At 33.9% G+C, this 16,866-nt stretch overlaps 1 protein-coding gene across 1 annotated transcript; it reads left to right on the forward strand.

Annotated features, from left to right (window-relative positions):
• Window positions 1-87: 87 nt before the first annotated feature.
• On the forward strand, window positions 88-16,436 carry LOC128229403 (G kinase-anchoring protein 1-like). The gene is made up of 10 exons (XM_052941311.1): window positions 88-351; window positions 6,055-6,180; window positions 7,248-7,325; window positions 7,609-7,753; window positions 9,091-9,215; window positions 9,651-9,752; window positions 11,515-11,578; window positions 12,668-12,738; window positions 14,167-14,244; window positions 15,127-16,436. The coding sequence occupies exons 1-10, from the start codon at window positions 184-186 to the stop codon at window positions 15,142-15,144; spliced, it is 975 nt and encodes a 324-aa protein (XP_052797271.1). The 5' UTR covers window positions 88-183; the 3' UTR covers window positions 15,145-16,436.
• The last annotated feature ends 430 nt before the right edge of the window (window positions 16,437-16,866 follow it).

A 16,866-nucleotide genomic window follows, 5' to 3' on the forward strand; every position in this document is an offset into this window, starting at 1 on the left:
ATGACGTTGTGACATTGACCTTCGTAAATATTCGTGAACTTTCGATAACTTCCGTGAAACAGTTTAATCGATTAAATTTCTGTTTTTCAATCAACACAGTCAACCACAGAAGGGAGGCTACTCTCATTTTCTAATTTCAAGCAAGTGTGAATTTTTTTAACTCTGTACCGAAGTTGAATCACTATGGCATCAATAAAAGTGCAACAGTCAAGATTCGCACTGCTTAAGGTTGAAGATGACGACTCAGATGACAATTCTAGCAAATCAACACAAAGAAAGGGGAGTGCGAACCAAACTGGAGGACAAAAGAAGAAAAACAAGAAAAAGAAACATCAACAAGAAAATGAGCAAGTATGCTCTGCTCTTTCTTGTGTATTTCTATCCACACAAAGTTTTATAAATGCAAGATCATAAGTTAGCTACAATAATGAGCGATCAGGGATACTTTTTCTATTATTTTGACATTTCTTATGTATCCCTGTAACGCTACAACTCTCTACCATTTAACAACGGGCGAAATGATATACTGAAATAATATGCATTGATGTTGAAAAATAATGACAAAGTTGTTCAATTTTTATCTGACAGTGATCTGAAATGGATTAAATTTGTCATTAGAGTTATTTTCACATTAATATATTATGGGTCACAAATACCGTTATCACTGTTTCTCAATAAGGAGGTCCAACCCGTGTAATTCATGATTTCTCTCCAACAACGTTCATTATTGAAAACCTTAATAAGTCAAAATGTGTGACGTGATACCACCGTCGTTTGTGCCAAATATCAGCCCAAAGCGACTTGTAGTAATTTCGCAACATCAAAATCATCTACTATTTTTCTAATTTCCGTTACTGTCCCCAAGTGAGAGGTACATTGTTTTAACCACTGTTACTTTAAAAATGCACCATTGCTAAACAATTGTTCATGTCCAATAAGTGGTTCAATGCACATTGAAACACAAACTATCGTTAAAAGATGTCCTTTATTAAATAAGACTTTTTATTTAACAGATATGTAGGTGTCGCCGCATTTCGGCTTATGAATAAAATTGCCGTTACAATGTCAAAAACATTGAGAGTATGAATGATTAAATATCATTTTTTAAGATTATAAACACCTCTCCAATATTGGAAACAATATATTTTTATGTTGCCTATGCAAAAATCAAACTGTCTTTAAGACCCAGCCGAGTTTTTAACAATTAAATTAGGAAACGGGTTGCTGAAAAGTAAATAACTAAAATTTCCGTTATCCTAATATCAAAATTAACTAGTGTTTATAGTGTTAAATCATGGTACTCATAACTGCACACATATTATACAGTGTTGATTTTAATTGATGATTTATTTTTTTCTATGAATTTTGCGTTCTTAATTATCCGTTTTGCAATATAATAAAATTTCCGATACCCAAATTTCCGTGATCGTTTTTCTTTGTTTTCAATATGCGGTAGATAAATGGTTCAAATCTATGATTTAATCAATCATAAATGATTGATAATACATCGATCATTTCTTTATCACGTGTTTTTCATAAAACAATTGAAGTTCATGGCGAAAATACAAGTACAGTTTGTCTGTTTTGAGGAAAAAGTAAGTACCGTTTTACATTTGCCTTTTTATCTGAAATGATTTTTGGGAATGTAAAATTTTGTTGCCAAATATTGGTTGACAGCATCGAGAGGTTACAGCATTATTTTAAACATCATTTAGTAGACATGTTTTTGAACCAGCAATTTTTAAATCTGACAAAATTTCCGTTACCAACAGGTAACGGACATTTCAAACCTCATGGGTCTTTCAATGATGTGTTATATCCGCTCAGCGAAGATAAGATTTTTTTTGATAATTCGTTTATACAATAAAACAATGGTAGATAACCTCTTTGTGATATAAAACTTTTTTAAAAGATTATGTTTACACAAAAATTTAGATGAAATTAACAATATTTTATTGAAATAATATGCTTTTCATTTATAAACCATCTTATTTGATGGTTTAACAATAATCTGACTAAAGTCCATTCGCCATATATTGTCTTGTATTTCTAGATATTCATGCCTACTCAGAATATCAGATTTATCAATGTTATCTGAATATTGTTTTAATATACGCTGTATAATAATAGTAACGGAAATTTCGCATTGGTATCGGAAATTATACTTTTTTCTTACAGGGTAATCATGGGCACGAATGGAGCCGAAATTCAACGTGCATACAAAGAGGGATAAAACAGAAAAACAAAGAGGAGTATTTGTGTAAAGAAATGGAGAGAATGAATAGGGGTTATATGCATCAACAAGCAAACTATCAGACAATGACAAAAAGAAACGACGTTATGGGAACAGAAACAATTTACGGCGTTTTTTTTATAAAAGACGGAAAGAGCAACGGGCAAGGAACTGAGTAGACGAAGAAACAAGTGGATGTTAAAGTACCTTAAATTATAAACTAGGGCCAACACATGAAAGGGGGGGGGGGGGCTCAGAATACAAGCAATGGTTGAGAGACAAAGACAAAAGCTGGGGATCTGGCACACAAAAACTTTATAAATCACAGTTTCCGAGGAATTATCGCATAAAGCAGCTACAGATGTAGCACTCTTGAGGACTTGCTTCCGGAACTGCTAAATATTAACAATGCATTACAAACCTTAATTACATTACTGGAATGATTCACCGTCAAGTCAGTATAGGAACAAGTACATCTGCAGTCATGTAGAAAGACACAAAGAGAAATATGGAGAAGAAGCAAGATTGAACTATTTGGAAAGTGGACACGGTAAAGGTTCCTGTGACAGTTTAGGAGGCACGTGAAAGAATCTTGCGGATGAACATGTAAGATCAGGAAAAGCAGTCATAGAGGAAGCAACAGAGTTCTGTGAATGGGCAAGGTCGTCTACCATGAAGAATATGGCGTTTAAGTCAAATCATGCGACCGTCAGAAGAAAAATAACGAACTTTGCAAGATGGTGATTAAACCTGTAAAAGGAACCATGCAACTCCATGCTGTTGTCAGTTAGGGCAGTTACATATTAACTAGAGGGACAAGCTGTTACTGGGAAATGTGTATAAGAGGCGAGATGTGTAATGGAAAGATCAACAACAACCGCAACTGAACCAAAGACTTCACGGAACAAACAAACTGTAAGTGGGAAAAAGTTTCAAACACGTGATAAAGCAGAAGAGCAAAACATGAACAAAAATGAGCAAACCAATGATACATCAGAAAAACTAACATTGAACAACCACAAACTCACAACAAATCAGACAGAGTAAGTAACAAACAAGCAAACATATTGTGAAAAAGGATATTTCGTTGTTGCAGACGGAGTATGAAGGCAAATACTATGTAGGAAAGATTATAAGTGAAGATTTGTCTGAATTTGAAATTGATTTTATGGAGGCCAAAACGTCGCTCTACCAGTGACCTATGAACAGAGACGTTTCGAGGTTAAAGAAAGCAAATATCAGTTTGAAGGTAGATTTTTGTTCCTGTCCCTACATGCAAAAATAAGTGAATGTTCAAATTCTCGGCAGAAACACATTCAAGGCTGAAATCCTTTAACAGTGGCTAATTAATGTAACTGATACAAAAGGAGTCACAATATCGGTTGTAGTGTACAATGTACTCTCAGTTTCAAACTCATCAGCGTTGTTACCGATGAAGAAGTGTATAAAATGGAAGAATCAATGTTTTTGTTGTTCGCTTCAGTGAACATTTATTTGATATTTTTATATTGGATAATTTCCGTTACCATAAATTTCCGTTACAATGTTTAAAGTTTTCAGTTTTAACATTCATTAAAACTAAACAAAACATATGTACATTAGAGTACATGCATAACCTTCACAAATGTATTAATTAAAACATGTGTGACCATGAGACATTATAAATATTGTTACTGATTAAATTTCTAATACTTTTAGGTGAAAACTAGTGATTTCTAAAAATAAGGTGGAATAATTGAGATTGATTTGTACAAAATTATTTTTTGTGTTTGTTATTTTGAAGAGATGTAAATATGGATAAATAACAGGAAAAACACCATTGCGTCATTGGATGCTTTTTGACTCTTAATTATTTTAAAATTCATTACACAAACAAAAAACCTTTTGCAGTGTTTGTAAGAAAACACATTCAAAATGACATATAAATGCGTAGTTATGTCTGAAAGTGATTAATGCTTTATGGCTATCATGTCTTACGTTATGCAAAATGCATGAAACAATCTTGACCAAGTTGAAGTGCTAACACACATTCGTTAGCAAATGCAATACAATGAAAACAAGAAAAGATATGCATCCAAAATTGTGTATTTATATTGCAAACATAATGTAAATCAAGAAAATAAATGTGAATCATATGCATTTGAAACTTTATTTTTACATGTTTCCAAATCCGCTGTGGACCTAGTTAATGAGAAACAGTGTATACATGTACACAACCAGTCAGATTTGTCCCAAATTTACCGATATCGGGATACTTGATAAACAATCGACACTTGTAAGTGTATTATGATAACTTAACATGTTTTTTGGGCATACTGACATAACTTAATATGTGTTTAATAGTAGGCAATAATATTTTCGTAGAAATTTGAATTTATAACGGAGATAATTTCAAAATTGTGGCCGCGAGGATTCTCTGCGCAAGGACCGCTTGCTACTTTTTGCTGGGATGGTGGACGTCACGAGTCTGCCATATTAAAAAAATCGTTAAGACTCGTTGACGGCCATTTAGGTGGACTAGATCATAAGTATTGAGAAAGAATGGCAGGAAATTTGCATCAACACATTGTATTGTAGAGAGTAGAATCAGGTAGTCACAAGTGTAGTCCACCTGAATGGCCGTCAACGAGTCTTTTGACGATTTTATTTACTATGGCAGACTCGAGATGTCCACCATCCCAGCAAACAGTAGCGAACCGTCCTTGCGCAGAGAATCCTCGTGGCCACAATTTTGAAATTATATTTATTTATGTCATTATGCCAAAAAAAAACATGTTCATATATCATAAAACACTTACATGTGTCGATTGTTTATCAAGTATCCCGATAAATCTGGAACAAATCTGACAGGTTGTGAACATGTATAAAACAGTACTCGTGACCCAGAATACTGTATATTCATGTGAAAATAACGACTGTAATGACAAATTCAATCCAGTTTAGATCACTGTCAGGTATATATTGAACACTTGTGTCATTATTATTCAAAATCAATGCATAATCTTACTATACATTCTTTTGCCCGGTGTTAAATGGTAGAGAGTTTTAGCATTTCAGGGATACATAAGAAATGTCAAACTAATAAAAAAAAAAAGCATCCCTGATCGCTCATTATTGTAGCTAGTCACAAGTGATGTGTGCACACATATAAGATGGGAATGAACTCCTGAGTTGATATTCATAAAACCTGTTAAGTCACTTTCCAAATTTTAGTATCTCTTAAGTCATATGAAATAAAACACTTGGCATTTTCCAAAGTACATTATTTTAATTGACCTTACCGAAAAAACATACTGTAATGTTAAAAACACTAATAAATACACTTTGTTTAATTTTAATAAGAAAATTTTAATAAATTGACTTCAGTTAGGAAATGACTTTAGATGCTTTATAAATACGGCCCCTGCTTTGGTGTCATATGACCTGAAATATTTGGTGACATTACACCTTCAGAGCTAGGTTTTTATTTTACCAATCTAATAGGGTTTAAGTGAATACTTAACATATGTAGCTTTTATTATGTATAATTCTGAATTCCAAATCATATTTTCACTTTAAAAATTCACTGTGTTTTTGTTTTGTTTATTATCCACTGAAAATTTAAGAAAAAAATGTGTTTTTGGGGAGTATTAAGAATCCACTGAACAGGCCCACTAAAATCAATCGAAGGAATGATCTTGTCCTTATTAAAATAAGAAGATTGTATTAACAGGCTTTCAAGCGGTCCCTTCTGATTGTATTATTAATTAATTTTGTGAAGTTACTAATAATAATTTTGCTTGATCATGAAATACTTATTTGAAATAACTTAATAATTTCAGCTAAAGCATCTTGCATTTGGTCTGCCTGCGAAGGGTCACCATGGGTCAGCAGTGGTACAGAATGGCAGTAAACCCAAACGCAGCACTGAACAACAGTGGGACGAGTGGCAGAAGGTTGATGAGGAGGTCAGCTAGTGTGTGTGTGTGGGGGGGGGGGGGGGGGAGAATATATTTACATTGATAATGAAACATGATGTCATCATGATAAGAAGTTCATACAAGTTATAGAGATATTTTCACTTAAAATTTCTACTACTTAGATATTTTCATTTATATTTCTGCTGTAAAGATGTTGTCTTTCACATACTGTGGAACCAAGGTTTTTGGTGATAACTTTATTAAAAATAAATGTTTATCAAAGTGTGTCAAAGATGAATGTGTCTTATTAAGTTAATGACCTTAATCTTTCAGAATATCTTAGTTATGTAACCAGGTAGTGCATATGTAGCAGTAGTTATAAAGACATTTATATATATTTTATTGCATTTTCATAAAATAAAAAAAAAACTCACTATTTTTCTGAATTCTGAATTTGACGTATTAAAATTCTGAATTTACTGTATTAAAATAAACCTTTCCCTAACAGTCAAAATTTCAAAATTGTTAAGGTTTTGGTTGCAAGATCTAGATATACATATTAACATATTATCTGATTGAAAACGAATAAGAAAAACCTTGGTTTTTCAGTGAAACATGCTAATACTTTTCAGTTCACCTTTTACGTTCAAAGTATTTTGTATGAAAATAGTGGACGAAATTTCACAAGCCCACAAGTCCTGCACTGGTAAAATGTCTGTCAGACTTGCTCAAATTCTGAATTTTATTTAGCTGGGCTTGTTTAAGAATTTGATGCCAAGCAATTGTATAAGAATTCGACCTTGTACATCCAAAAGTCTAATTTCAATGACTGATGAAAAGCATATAAATTACTAATGAATGATTGTCTCATAGACATAGATGTGTTGATAAACACACAAATATACTGTAAAATAGCAATGCTTTACTTATATCATGGTTAGAAAGTTCAATATCACAAATCGTTTGTGCATAATAGTTATTTTGGCACAGTAAATTGGTTCGAAGGAAATCTTGATACAGATGCCTTTAAGTAAAATGCTGTTATAGTGTGCTAGAATTTCCAAACCAGTTGTATATAGTATTTTGTAACTGATCATTAACCATGAATTTTTCAGTATGCCCATGACGCTTTTGAAAAGGACCTTCAACAGGCATTGTTGCTAAGCAAGTTGGAGAATGAACAAAAGAAACAGGTAAAATAATGATAGATTAACAGCCAGGTCATACTACAGTCCAAACCTGTTGGCTCGATGTCCGTGGGACGGGCAAAAACATTTGAGCTTTGCGATTATCAGGCCAAGCGGGAATGCTTACAAAGAGTAAAACAAAATCGGTCCTTTACATTCAGTTCGAACCAACAAGGAAATCCTGCCAACGTGTTTGGACAGTATTCCCTCTGGAGTTATTTCTTTTAAATTGTCAAATTTTTCCAGATTCATTTTGCCTGCTCTCATCAGTCTTGATCCAACTTTGCAGACTGTCAGTGATCCCAGTAAGGCTTCATCAGACAGCCAGAGTGGAGCAGGTGATGGAAAGTCAAATAAGAAGAAGAAAAAGAAAGACAAGCCCACCACAACAATGTCTCTAGAACAATTTAATAAGAATGAGGAACAGAATAATGGTATTCTCCCTACTTGCATGAATTTGATATTTATGCCACCCTTAGAAGAAGTGGAGATATATTGCTTTGCACATGTCGGTCAGTTGGTTGATCAAATCATGACTTATTTTTGTCTTTAAAATGCTTTGGTCTTCAAACTTGGTAGGGTGGTGCCCCCTAGCAGATGACCCCTATTGGTTTTGAGATCAAAGGTTGCACTCACAGTGACCTTGAACACAAATAGCTTGAGATCAAAGGCCTTGATTACCGTGACCTTGAACACAAACAGCAGGTCAGATTGATAACTATAGTATGCTTGGGTTTAGTGTCCTTAAAATTAATTGGAAGGTTGGTTATGACCAGCAGGTGAACCCTATAGATTTGGAGGTCAGTAGATCAAAGGTCGCATTTGCAGTGACAGACCTTGAGCACAAAAACCTTGTCCAAGTATGCTTGGGCCTATGCTTGTCAATCTTGGTAGGGATGTTGGTCATGCCCAGGGGATGACCCTTTCGAATTTTAGGTCATTAGGTCAAATGTCAAAGTGATGTTAAACGCTAAAGCATGGTTAGACCTAGAGTTCTCAAACTTGTAGGGAAGGTTGGTCAAGATCTGTAGAACCCAATTGTAGACCCCTATTGATTTTAAACATTGATTTTTTTTATTTGAAAGTTGCAAGAAATTGACCATTTTCATATTCAATTGACATTTTAGCAGCTATATGTATATCTGTATTCAAAGTTGCATTTCCTTATTTTGTTAACTTGTCTTAATTGATTTAGGAAGATGCATACTGGACCATAACCCATCCACTTTTATTTAGTCAATAACTATACCTACTATTCTATAACTTGTAGGAATTTGCCTTAGATTGCTCCACATATTTTTAATGCCAAAACACTAATTGGCTGCGATTAGGGTGCATACATTCTTAAAAAAAATCAATGATGTTCTTATAATCCCTATCCATCCAACAATGCCTAATAAGGGGCATTTGTCACTTGACTTTCACAGCTCTTGTTTACCGTATGCTGTATTGCATTTTGATTTTTAAAGTAGTTGTGATATGAGGTGCTCTCTCATTATCTGTCCAATTTTGTTAAATTGCGTATGTGTATCACCTTCTGTCCTTGGTGTTTTCTTCTACCCCAGGTGTTTCCTTCTATCACAGGTGTTTCTTTCTACCCCAAGCCTTCAAAACAGAAACCATCATCTTACCCACCAATAATTATTCAAGGATAAATCGTACTGGCAATGCATTTGGAATTCAGTAGAGTTTGAAACCAAAGTGATGATATTATGTTTTTTGAAAACTTGCTCATTTTCTATACTGATGTGTGGTGTTTTTTCCAAACCAGACCATGTGGGTCCCTCCTCACCTAAAGTTGCCATATCAGCAGCTGACAAACAGTTCTTCCAGTCAGTCACCAGCGATGTAGATCGGATTTTACGGCAGGAAAAAATGCAGGAAGAGTACAAAAAAGTAGTCCTCTTTTCAAATTCATCTGTAGACATTATTGTTGATTGTTAAACACATTTAAGTATGCCACAGGTACATATCTATTAAAGAAGAAACATCTTATCAACAGTTATGTTCTTACCACATGCAGTTATGTAACAATAACCCCAAAATAACTAATTATAAATTTAAGGTTACCTGATAAAGAAACCTTTTTTACCTTCAAATGATTAATTAATCTTTAAACCTAGCAATGTTTGCCCCAGCCTTTGGGATGTTCTTAGTTCACAAATTTCTTTAGAGTGTAAATAGCAACCAAGTCTATTATCAGAGTGGCATGCCAAAGTTAGAAAGTTTAGAAATCTTCAGCTGACAAAAACCTTCCTTATGCCTGAAGTCCTGTGATAATGGATCAATATTGATAAGTGTGCTAACAACTAGCCTCCCATCTTTTTCCAGCAATATGCAGCAGAGTCGGTGATAACAGCCAAGTACCAGGAACAGATCAACAAGATGGAGAAAGAGATAGAGTTTCTACGGGCAACCATGAAGAAACAGGAGGTAAATGGTGGAATTAAAGAGTAAATATTGACAATTTTAGCTTGTCTGTTTTGAAGGTGGGCATATTAAGATCGCATTGTACGTCCGGTTATATGTGTCCAAACTATCTTTGTCATTCAGGGATGGATTTTAAAATAACTTGGATCATGTGTTTGGTACATACGGATGACATGCTGAGTACAAGACCCAGGTCCCTACCTCTAAAGTCAAGGTGACACTTTTAGGTTTTTCATTATGGAATGCTGCATATGGAGTGTAGCTTTGAGCGGACTGTAGCTGTAGCTTTGTCTGGACTGTAGCTTTGTCCGGACTGTACCTTTGTCTGGACTGTACCTTTGTATGGACTGTACCTTTGTCTGGACTGTAGCTTTGTCTGAACTGTAGCTTTGTGTGTTCGGTCCATGAAGGTGATGTGTTGCATACAAGAACAATGACCCTACTTCATACTTCAATACCGAGTTTAATCATTATGGAATACTTTGTATATATGCACATAGATATATAGATATAGTCCATAGATTGATTGTGTCAAGGCACAAGATATTTTATGATTACTTTGCGCATGTGTTTGGTTTGTGATAGTTGTTGGTTTTGGCCGCATCAGCATTTCAAAAACATTGGCTGTGTCCATAATACAGAATTGGAAGATATTCAAATGAAACTTAATTAATATTTTGCTAAAGACAATGCACTCATAAGTAACAAGGCCTTTCACATAAATTTGTGGAATTTTACCCCTTTTTGAATGGAAAAAAACACAGCAGACAAGTGTCGGGGTTCACTTTCTTAAACTTGTCCATTTTTGAAAAAAGAAAAATAATTGTGGCCTTTCAAAGTATTCATATGAAGCGAAGTACACATATTAAAAATTACAGTATAATTCAGTCATTAAAAGTAAGGTTTTGAACAAACAAACCAAAATTCTCATATTAGTGCTTGATATAAAAAAATCAACAAGTCCTGCTTTACAAAAATCAGAACTTGAGCAAGCCATGAAAGCATTTTACCAGTGGAGGGCTTGCAGACCTGTACTAATTTTGACCACTGCGCATTATGCAAATGTGACTTGTAAGCTAATACGAATCCTATTGAGGAAACAATTTTAACCAAGAGTTAGGATTACAAAACAGACTTAAAACTATGTGTGTACTGGTAATCAAAATTAAAAACATCTCAAAATAAATAAAAACAGCTATGATTGCTGGCTCATGAGGCATGAAACATCACAAAAATGAAAACATCATCCCAGTCCTAATAAGGGTATGAACACAGTAGGGCTGGTTAAAGCGTGTGAAGCCCAACTGCGTTCATATCCCCAATGACATCAATCACGCAATTCTTTACTTAAATTTACAACAATAGTTCATTATTCATTTCCAGAATTAAATTTTTTTACTTTATTTCATTTAAGCAAACCATCGGTAATTCTTTCTCACCAATTCTGTAAATAGAACCACCCGACCATAACCGGAAACAGTTTGTCATATGACGTCATAACACGTAAGAAAAAGAAACCATTTCATAGTTGATTTTTAATGTAACACTCATGACAACAGTAATTTAACAAATCATAAATAAACACTTTTTTTAGTATGTTGATAGAAGTTTTTCTCGGCCTGCTGATACAATAAAAACAATATCAAGACAAACAATCATTTGTGCTCTGAGCATATCAGAAGATATTGAGTTTACTAGATGATAATCGCAATTGCTGAAGTTGAGGTGTATATATGTATGCTAATCACATTTGTTAACCCTTCAGGAGGAGCTGAAGCAGGTGAAGAAGAGGAACAAGCAGCTGTGTGTGATCCTTGCTCAGGGAGAAAGTATGTACACTCATTTCATGCGGATATTTTGTATTTCAGCTAAGAAAATAATAATACAATATAAGGTTTTAGCTTGGCAGGCTGTCCCATTGTTTTTAAGCTCCAACAATATACCCTTGATGGATCCATTTTGCCATTTGTGGCCATCTTATGATTAGCCACAGTGTTAAGTTGCAACTTTTGGAATTGTTTACATTTTCTGTTCGTCATACATACATGTGTACATGTTCTAAAACATATACAATATATAGATTCTTTCCCTGGTACTTGGTTTAATCCAGTAAATACACCTCTTAGGATTTTTCACTAAACATGCTTAATAGTTGGGTAAACTTGTAATCTTTTTAGACGTCCCTGTATTGCCCAAGCTATGTTGCTTCTCATCTGATTGGACAATAGGAGCAACCCTTATGTCACAAAATATATATGCACATGTATCTGAAAAAACTATAAATGTCTCTGAACAAACCCTCGTGTATCTGAACAAACTATACATATATCTGAACAAACTACACATGTATCTGAACAAACTATACATGTATCTGAACAAACTACACATGTATCTGAACAAAATGTACATGTATCTGAACAAACTACACATGTATCTGAACAAACTATACATGTATCTGAACAAACTACACATGTATCTGAACAAAATGCACATGTATCTGAACAAACTACACATGTATCCGAACAAACTACACATGTATCTGAACAAAATGCACATGTATCTGAACAAACTACACATGTATCCGAACAAACCCTTGTGTATCTGAACAAACTATACATGTATCTGAACAAACTACACATGTATCTGAACAAACTACACATGTATCTGAACAAAATGTACATGTATCTGAACAAACTTTACATGTATTTGAACAAACTACAACCTGAACAAACTACACATGAATGTGAAGAAACTACACATGTATTCGAACAAACCCTTGTGTATCTGAACAAACTGCTAATGTATTTGAACAAACTATACATGTATCTGAACAAACTGTACATGTATCTGAACAATCAACACATGTATTTCTATTCGCACTGTACTTATCTTAATCCAGTTTCTGTTTGTTGTTACAGTGAAGGACAAGGCAGAGGTTCTCATGCAGGTCCACCAGCTGACCGAGGTCAAGGATGAACTCACAGACCAGGTGACAAGGATGGGGCAGCCACAAGCATATATACTTTTGATGAATGGGGCTTAAGTTGTATAGTTTTGTAAAGGCAAAAGTTTGTAACTACAGATAATATAAAGATGGATGTTTATACGTGCATCTTTAGGTTGACTATTCAAAGAATAAGAGGAGCTATACTACTCTCTAGTATAGTGCAAATTATGGGTATTTATTATTTAACTTAGAAATTCTGGTTAAGATTTTGCATGTAAGCACATATAGATTAATATCACTGCAACTTCTTGATGTATTGCATTGAGACTTTATACAATGGTACTTAACCATCCAACATACATGAATTACCAAGTATACTTAAATAAGTTGGATAACTTTATTTTGCATATCTCAGCAAATATATCACATATTGCATTGAAACTAGGTAAACCTCATTTCCGCAAAACACCATGCACGAGTGTCGGAATGATCCTATCTTACACGAGCGGTTATTGAAGATGCTTTTTCTCCCACCTCAGTTAAACAAAATTAAGTAAAATTGTATTTTTTTGCTGGTACTCTTTTGTGCGTAATGAAATAAATGCGTATGGATATGCGATATTTCAAGGTTGTCATGGATATGCGCGCAGTGATTCAGATTATGTTAATAGTCAAATCGGTCTTTAAATAGTTCTGAGGAGAGTGAAGCATTATTTCTTGAAAGGTGCGTGAAACTTTTTTATTATAACATTTGAAGCGAGAAATAATTAATTAGCATTCTAAATATTGCCACAAGACAAGGTTTCTATGATAATACAGATGACAGTCTTTTACAAGGGAAAAAATTACAATGATTGTGATGACCATTAAAAAGGAGTTCCATACGGGTACTTGTTTTATCTTTGCCTGTGGGCAAGGTTAGAATTTCGAGCATGGTTAAATTCTTGGATCTACTTATCTGAGTTGGGAGAAAAATCTATCTTGCATTTAGTATAGATTTTGCGCCTTTCATATTCAACTTAGAAATTCAGGTTAAGGTTTTCATGTAATCACATTTCAGTCAATAACTTCTCAACTACTTCATGTATTGCATTGAACTTTTATACAATCAAGTATGATTACTCTATCTTGCATATAATGCAAATTTTGCCTCCTTAGTTTTTTTTACTGGTTGAGGTCGTGCAAGTTATCTAATTTTATATCCATGCATGTTTCACTAAAACTTTGCAATACTTATATTTAAAAGCGGAATAGTCGAGTATTTTTCGAGGGCACTGTCTCTGTGACAGCTCTTGTTTACCATGTCCATTGTAGATTTTTCAGGGATGAGCCTTTAGATGAAAAATAAATTTGGTTTAGAAATATGTTAATTCTTCTAAATTCATACAAAAGGGAAAATATTGCATTTAAGTGATCAAGGTTGAGGAATTTGTGAAATACTGAATTGTTTCTGACTGTGTAATATTTTAGGTGGCAGACCTCACAGCTGAATTGGAGAAGGAGAGGTCAAAACTGCATGCAGCCAAGTCAGAAATTGAGAAACTCAAGGTGCGAAATTACCATGCACTTATTTCGTCAGTCCTATGACAGCTCTAGTTATGAGCCTGTTAAGCAAAAGTGTGATATATGCTGTTTGAATAATTTTGATGTCTTATACTTTTAATGGTGCCATTTAAAATTTTAAATACTATTTTATTATGATTCAAATTTGACAGCTTAAAGGCCTTATGAGCTGGAGTTATGATGTTGTCAAATAATAAACATTCCAATGTACTGGTATTAGGGTATTACATGAAATTTATTTTAGAAAAAAAATAATTTCAAAATACAAAAAAAGATATAGGAAAAAATGCAGCAGTTTCGAGCGCAGGTCCCCTCAGTCTGCAGGCAGGGATAATATCAACTACACCATAATGACATTTGTTTGCATGCTGTTGTATTAAAGGAATCATAAAGACATAAGTGTGATTTTGGCAGAATGTGTCAACATTGCAGTGAATAGTTTTGAAATGTTCTGGCTTTTTGGGGTTGTTAACATAATGTTAAACTTAAATATCATTTTAAGTCAGAAGGTTAAAACAAATTGTCAAGAGACCATCTTTGGCATAATGTTATGTATGAGAGTGATATTGTGTTGTTGATGAAACCAAATTACCTGGAGGAAACGCACTTGGTTTGATGATCCCCAACCAAACTCACATATGTCCAGGCCAAGAATTGAACCTGGAACGCCTTTGAAAGAAGCGTTTGTGAGCTATTAATGTTACCCCCGCCCTTGGGTGAAAACTCGGTCGGCAAGCAAATAATTTAATAAATCCTATTCAGGCTTTTATGTAACAAAGAATTAATAAAAGGTGTTTGTGAATTTGTTATTTCTTAACAGCTCAAGTTGATTTCATAATAAGTTTCTGTGATTTTATGTATTTCCAGGGAGGCAAGCACAAGTGAGGCAGCAGTATAATCAGCATCTTGGAGGTGTCGGCCATGTGTGGAAATGTTAAGATGTACTGTAGGCACAGCTTCATGCTTGCTTCCTTTCTGTTCAGTGACTTGTTTGTGAGAAAATGTGTTCAATGTTAATTTTTAAGTGTTAGTAGCTGGGGAACAATTTTTTAAGCATTCTTAATTCACATATATGTGTTGACACAACTTCGATGTTATGAATATCTTCTTGTGATTTTTATGCCACCACTCCTTTAAATTTGCTGCTGCCAGGCTGTCTTTTGGTCCATGTTTCAGTCAAGCTGAAAAAATCTTATGGCACATGTATGATATCTCCAAATTTATATGACATTGACTCAGAATCCTAATAGGAAATGTTTGATGATTGATCGAAATAACAGTTCAGATTAAATTGATTATTGATCATGTTTTGGGCTTGATTTTCAATTATTACACACTCTGATGAATTTTAATATGTTATGACAAAGGCTTTGTTGCTAACAACAAAAAGATTTGTCAAAACACTCTTTGACATATTGAGCAAAACATAATTATGTTGATCATGTTTTAGCTTTGCATTAGCATGTTTTGTCATATTGAGATTCAGTCGTGATTCATCATCCAAATATCATGCCATGATTAAATCATGTTTCCTTGTACGTATGGTACCTGTTACCTTGTATTTTACATGTTTGATGCACCGTATACAATACAGTATATCATGTAACATGTCACTTTGTACATGTCCCCTTGAAAGGAACATGTTATCTGCATGGTATTTTTTTTTCTGAACTTTTGTTTCCATGTATTGCATTATTACAGCAGCTAAAGAAAGCATGCATATAATTATTTTGCAATTATCACAAACAAATCGTATAGTAAAATAGTATAAGGTATAGTAAAATCATCTGACAGGAAGAAACAGTTTTGAAAGTGAGTCCTTGGTTATTTTAAACCCACAGTAATGTACCTGTATGTATTCATTGTCTTCACAGAAGAAACATCCTGATGTTTGAACATGAACACATTATATCATCATTATATCAGTAGGATGTTGAAAATGGTTTTATCTTACTCGCATTAAAATGCTCCAATATTTACATGTATTTACTATTCTTTTGTGTTTTTAAATCAGGGAATACACATGTTGTATTTAAATCTCATTATGAGGACAATTATCTTACATGTATGTATTGTGTATTTTTTTCTGGAGTTGAACAAGGAATCTTAATTGGAAACTTTCTATTGTTAAAATCTCAAAGTTAATAAATTTCTATTTTATTAAATATTGAAATTTCGTTTGTTGTTGTGTTTGTATGAACTGATGTTTTCACAGTAGAAATAAGGAAATATGAATACACAACACCAGTCCTAGAAATGTGCATTCATTAAAATAAAAACAAGCTAATATGAAGAGCACTAAGTAAATGGAACAATAATCCTAGAATGCATGTCAGAATTTATTTGTATACTAATGGAGAAAAAATAGGGAAGAGTGAACTAGATTCAAATATTGATTTTAATTATTTCACATATGGAACTGGAACTAAGAACGTTATAAGATGGTGTGCTGACTGTGCATAAGATTTTTAGAAACGTGAATGATGTCTGCAGCAGTGAAGCCCCCATAAGGCCCGGGCCTGCACATCAATTTGCTTTTTAAAAAAAGAAATGTAAATGTAAGTCTTGGCAAAAATGTTGTATTGGAACTTGGCATAGTGTGACCAT

This window comes from Mya arenaria, chromosome 3 (genome assembly GCF_026914265.1).
Source record: "Mya arenaria isolate MELC-2E11 chromosome 3, ASM2691426v1".
In the NCBI taxonomy this organism is placed as follows: domain Eukaryota; kingdom Metazoa; phylum Mollusca; class Bivalvia; order Myida; family Myidae; genus Mya; species Mya arenaria.